The 6,000-nt window shown below is 41.8% G+C and overlaps 1 protein-coding gene across 3 annotated transcripts in view; it reads left to right on the forward strand.

The window, feature by feature from the left end:
* Positions 1-2,649, forward strand: part of LOC147622437 (uncharacterized) — a 49,028-nt gene extending 46,379 nt beyond the window's left edge. For 2 of the 3 annotated variants that reach the window (XM_086822004.1, XM_086822003.1), the window contains exon 6: positions 1,375-2,128. In XM_086822004.1, coding sequence (XP_086678130.1) covers positions 1,375-1,493 — 119 coding nt within the window. In that variant the 3' untranslated portion in view covers positions 1,494-2,128. Of the gene's footprint in view, positions 1-1,374; positions 2,129-2,499 lie in introns of those variants that run through there. The other variant, XM_086822005.1, reaches the window with a different exon arrangement.
* Positions 2,650-6,000: the final 3,351 nt, after the last annotated feature.

Here is a 6,000-nt window from a genome sequence, read left to right on the forward strand (position 1 = left end):
CTTGAAGACAACATACAACTTTATAACAAATTCTATTCCTAACATGCCATCGGGTAACACCCCATTGAATAGGTGGAAAGTTCATAACTCGATGAGTAACTTATCATGTCACTCTTTTTCTCTCCTCCAAATTGGAAATGAACATGTCCTCATGGAGAGTCCGTACTTTCAAAAGCAAATAAGGAAGTATAACATCATATGTGGAGTTACATCCACTACTGAGCACTCCTGAATCTTGGATATGCAAACTGGTCTTAGGCACTTAGTCCTAGATGGAGAAGTTCCATACTTCTTCTCTCTCTCATGTACAATTTCGAGGTTGCTTGATGCATCACTATGCATCAATATCACTTGGCCATCACAAGAGAGTGTGTGAGGAATCACCCTACGGGTAAAATGTCATGCTCAGACAATCAAAGTTCCTTATCTTTTTGTCACTCACAGACTAGCATTGCCCCTCATAGTTCCCATAGATTAACTATGCCCAAGCATAGAGCGTTCGAGGTCAGAAACTTGCGAAGCCTCGGGATGATGATGAGGATGATGCTGTAGTAGATGCTGCTAATGCCGATGATACTTGTGCTACTGATGCTACTGCTGTCCGAACTGATACTTAACCAGGGATTAAGACACTTCATGCCGAAGATTATGGCATGGGCGTGCACATGATATGAAGATAGTCAGGCTTCTAAATGAAGCCATCCTCTATGACCCTCGTAAAGTGATCTCGATAGAACTGCGGTTATTAACTGGCTCATCCACATCAACCTCTTCAGAATAGAATCCCAGGTCACATGGCTATACCCTCCTGTCAGGTGAGAGTTAATAGATGTGTATCCAGGCTGTGGGGGAATGGGGGCAGGCGATCCATATGAAGCCCGTGTGAGAGGAACCATTGTGTGACCTTGGCAACCAAACCCTAACATGTCTCAAATACCAGCGTGGGGAGCCTGTCTTTGTTCAGGGTGGTGTAGATGGGGTATATGAAAGTCACTGGCTGGAAAAAAGGGGCTCCTCCGAACTCTGCAAGAATAATGGGGGAGGTACTGAGGGCTTACTCTGATCTTTCCGAGAGAACATCATGACCTGCAATCTCTCTATCCTCCTCCATTCATCTTTCCTGGGGTCTCGTCCCCAAAAGGAGTCACAAGTGTGTCAAAAAGCCACTCCTTAGTGCTAGGCTCCTGAGAGAGAGAGAGAGAGAGAGAGAGAGAGGTTTCAAATTCTGCTAGAATAATGTGTTTTCTTTTGCGGGGGGAGGGGGGGGCGGCATGTGTGTTTTTTTTTTGTGTGTGTGTGTGAGAGAGAGAGAGAGAGAGAGAGAGAGAGAGAAAGAGAGAGGCTTGATTAAACGAGACTAGACCTTGGATGCAGGTGTTTTAGAGCATAGAAAAAGTACAGTTGAGAGCTCTACATCCACACAAAATAAGAGGGGCATGTTAATCATTGATGACGAACCAGGCTCACCCCCGCAATCAAAGTGTTGTACTTAGGGCCTAGAGGCGATGTATGTATACAGTCAACAGGAACTCAACCAGGCTGCCTGCATTTTCCCCAGTGAATATGCTTTGCAAAGTTTACAGAAACAAAAATTATTCCTCTGTAATATTTATCTCTTAAGTTTTCCCTGTTTCATTATACTCCCATGCTCCTTAAGAAGGTCGGGTAGATTCATTAATTGTGTAAAGCTGTATCTGCTTCATGCTCTGCTGCCATCAAGGCGGCAGCAGTTATATCTTCAACACGATTTTTAACTCTGTATTAAGGACTTTTGGGTCCTCTCTCTTGCTCTCTCGCTCACACACACACACACACACACACACACACACACACACACACACACACACATGCATGCATGCACGCAGAGACAGAGAGAGAGAGAGAGAGAGAGAGAGAGAGAGGTGCATACATGCCACTTAGGTCTGATAGGCCAAAGTAATCTCGTTATCTTTGGCCTTAAGCAAATGTTAATAAATCTCTCTTTCTTTCTCTCATCTCGTACGCAAGGACAAATTTGTTAGGGAATTCTCTTTGCTACATACCTGTTCTCGTGAGTTTTGTCATGACAATGAATGTCCGTCACTTTTGGAAGTTGGGGAATATAAACTAACGGAAGCACTGGTCATTAGCATGTCTCGTGATGGGTTCTATTTTGTCATTTACGTTTTTGTTGTTCATTTTTTTGATCCTTTTCCTCTTCTTTTGCAACTTTTAATATGATTTGACTGCATATGAATGTCATAAATTTTGGTTGATGGTGTTTTTTCCCCCTATAACTTGACGTTGGCCAGCCTAATGCTCATATGTAGCTTTCTTGTAAAGCAACATAGATATAGTGTCCAAGCTACATTTTTAATTCTTCTTTATGGTATGTTTTTTAGTTAATGCATTTGAATGGAGGTGATTTGGTCAGGATTGGATCACATTCAAGGGAGTTTTGTCTTTGTTATTGCATTCAAGAGAATCTTAAATCTCATTGCTTTCATGATCTTTTTGTAGGTGACTTTCAAGCCAATGAACATTGAACGTAACACCATCGAAGATGTGAAAGGTCTATGCAAGCATTGTAGTTCTTTTTGGCCAAGATTGTTCCCTTTCTATTGTGTGTTGTAACTGACTTGCTCAGAGTGCATTGGGAGAACCAATCAAACGTCTCTAACATGGAAGTAACGTCCATGCTCTGTGTCTAAACTTCTCTCAATAGTGCGATTTCATCATCCCTTGAGTACACTAACCACCATCTCTCTGTTATTAAGTAGATGAAGGTTTCCCTAGCATCAGGAAGTGACACCAATCCTTTCTATTTATATCTAAAATCCATCTAACTTCAAAATAAGCTAAAGCATGGCTCTACACTTAAAAGTACGTAGAGAATAAGGAATAGAGCTTACAAATTGCTAGCCTTTCATAACAATGTAACATAAGAATGCATGCATAATAACTTGATCTTTGAGGCTAGAATGAGATGTAATTGTTTCGAGATGGCCTTCATTAGTACTAGGCGATCAACATCTCCTTCAATAACAAAATTCTTATTATGAAGGAGAAAGGATATCACAGATGAAATTAAAAAAATCATACATGTTTCCAAGGTTCTATTACCTCAAGGTTTTGCACTTTTCTCTTCCATGAAACTTTTGACTTGGGCAGCATAGGAAGTCCAAAAAAAGAGAGCAAGGAGAAAAGGGGAATTAATAAAAACTTGATATGTATATTTTAAAGGTTGGACTATTTTTATTACATGAGGGTTCCGGATACCCTTTTACAAACACACACACACACACACTTACGGTTCAGGAGTTACAGGTAATACCACTCAATGCAGGCAGCCATGGATCGAACCTATTACCTCGGGTTACAAGCCATCCACTTTAACCAACTGACCTACTGATTGCTGGTTAAACTTGACAGAGTGAAGCTTAGGTTGGAAACTCTGAACGTTATGCTTGTTGCCATTGAGGACAATATTTGCATACCGTATGCTTGGAATACTGGTCTTGCACTTGCAAATTGCAAACCTATTGTTGTTGAACGTGAGAGAAGTTTGGTTGTCAGGGAATGATCTGAGAGTGCGCCATTAGCTGGTCATCTTTGCCATGTTAGGTAGAGAGCTCTGTTGAAGTGCTCGATCTCGGTGGTAGATGTGAGGGGCGAAGTTGTAAGTTCAGGTTGAGCCAGATGCAAAGGCAACTGGCCTAAGAAAGCATTTCTACCATGTCTTTGACAGCCGCAAAGAGCAGTAGTAGCGAGCGGATGCCGAGTTCAAGCGCAGCTCCATGCGAGGTAGAGAAAGCCACATCATGATGATGAAGATGTACATCCATGGCCATAGCAACGCTCGAGCACCTGCACAACCAACCTCCTTCGCCTTCATCAAGCCTCACAACATCCAATGTTGCCCCTTGTGTCCTCGTGGTAGATCTGTTGATAATAGCTCCCTTGCTATCAAAAAGTAGTTAAGAGCCAATGAAAACCACCATCGGTAAAGATGTAGAACAAGAGGTGGCTATCATTCAAAAAAGCATGGACATTGATATCTACCTTACTTTTGCCAGAGCTCTAGATTTAAGAACCATGGCTAAAGATGTAGAACAAGAGGTTATAAGAATAGAGCATAATAGAAAGATAGATCAAAATAAAATGTAATAGATAGAGAATGGAGAGACTTTAAAGGTACAATGTGATGGTGCTGTCAAGTAGAGCTTAGATGTCGATCTAGACAGACTCTAGGTGGAGGTTGTACTAAGTGTAGAGGGTGTAGATACTCACAAGCATTGGATTCCTTAGCTTGTGATAATTATGTCCATATATAGTGTTGCAGGTGGTGTGATAGGCGTGTATACAACACGGGTGGTTATGCGGCATAGACACGGTCACACCGCCCTCAACGCAGCCAACCGACCACTACCTACAAATAAAAACCCATATTGTTGGGCCCCCGAACCCCCACTAGGTGCTTGCTTCCCCTTGGGACGCTAACGCTTGAACCAATCATCATCTCAATAAGGACCCCATCGGCGTCTAAGCCGAGGTTCTCCTTATAATGGGAGCCTTTACAAACCTGCACCAAACATCGATGTGAGATACATGTTGAGAGGCGGGCATTGAGTGTATACTAACAACCCCTCTCAATTTCTATCCGAAACATAGATTATGTTCTTGGTCCAATGCCAAGTTGATGAAGATGCTAAGTGAGTTGGTCCTTCCTAAGAGCCTTGGTGAAGATGTTGGCACAGTTATGGTCCATGAAATAGTACTCCAGCTCCACTATCTCATCCTTAATCAGCTCTCACACATAATGATACTGAATCCCAATATGCTTTATTTGAGCATGAAACTCAGGCAGATTGGCAACAGCTATACAACTCTAGTTGCCGCATTATAAGGTTGTAGCCCCACTAATCTGAACTCCCATGTCCATTAAAATCTTTCTTAGTCATACTGCTTCACAAGCAGCAAAACAAGCTGCCTTGTATCCAGCTTTTGTAGAGGAAACTGCCATGCAGGTTGCTTCTTGTTGGTCCAAGAGAAAGCACCGGAACCAAGCGAAAAACAATATCTAGAAACTAATTTCTTGGAATCACAATCTCTTGCCCAACCTCAATCACAGTAACCCATAAGAGTATCACCTGCACTATAAGTGATGTCATACTACTCAAGAGTACCTCTGATGTACCTAAGTACTCACATCCCTTGCTTCCAATGACTCTCCCGTGGCTTGTTGGAAAATCTGCTCAAAACACCAACTCTGAAGCTGATATCAAGTCTAGTGTTAGTGATAAAATTTAAACTCCCCAACCACTGGCTTCCTGTACTTTTTGATGTCTACTAATAGTAAAGAATCTTTTGCAAAAAGCTTCACGTTCACCTCCATAGGTGTTGACATCGGTTTGCAATCGGTCATTCCAAATACTATAAGAATCTCCCAAGCATACTTCTGTTGCAATATGAAGATCTTGCTTAGCTCCCACTAGACTTCAATCCCTAAACATAAATGCATAAGACCCATGCCTATCATCTAAAACTCACGGATCATCATATCTATTGTGTGCTCGATCATTTCTTCATTGTCACCTGTGATGTTTAAGTCATCTATATACACTGGACAATCAAAGCAATCTTACCATGCCTTTTAAGAACACACAAGTTAGTATCGGAAGAACTTCCAGTTAACCCAATCTTTTTGAAAAAAAAATCCTATCATGTGATACTATGTCCTTTGGGCCTGTTTCAATCCATACAATGCCTCCTCAGCCTACAAATCTTTTTTCCTGATCAGGGCATCTCAAAATCCAGTGGCTGAGCTACATATACCTCCTCCTTGAGATGTTTGTTCAAAAATGCTGATTTGGCATCCATGTGAAAAACTGGCCACTGTTTTATTAAGAGTAGCCAAGGCAAGTACCACCCTTATAGTTATCATGCAAGCTATGGGAGCAAAGGTTTCAACAAAGTCAAAACCCTCCACCTATGAAAATCCCTGTGCAACCAACCTAGCTT

Source organism: Cibotium barometz, chromosome 28 (assembly GCF_041138505.1).
Source record: "Cibotium barometz isolate CiBa-2024 chromosome 28, ASM4113850v1, whole genome shotgun sequence".
Lineage (NCBI taxonomy): Eukaryota > Viridiplantae > Streptophyta > Polypodiopsida > Cyatheales > Cibotiaceae > Cibotium > Cibotium barometz.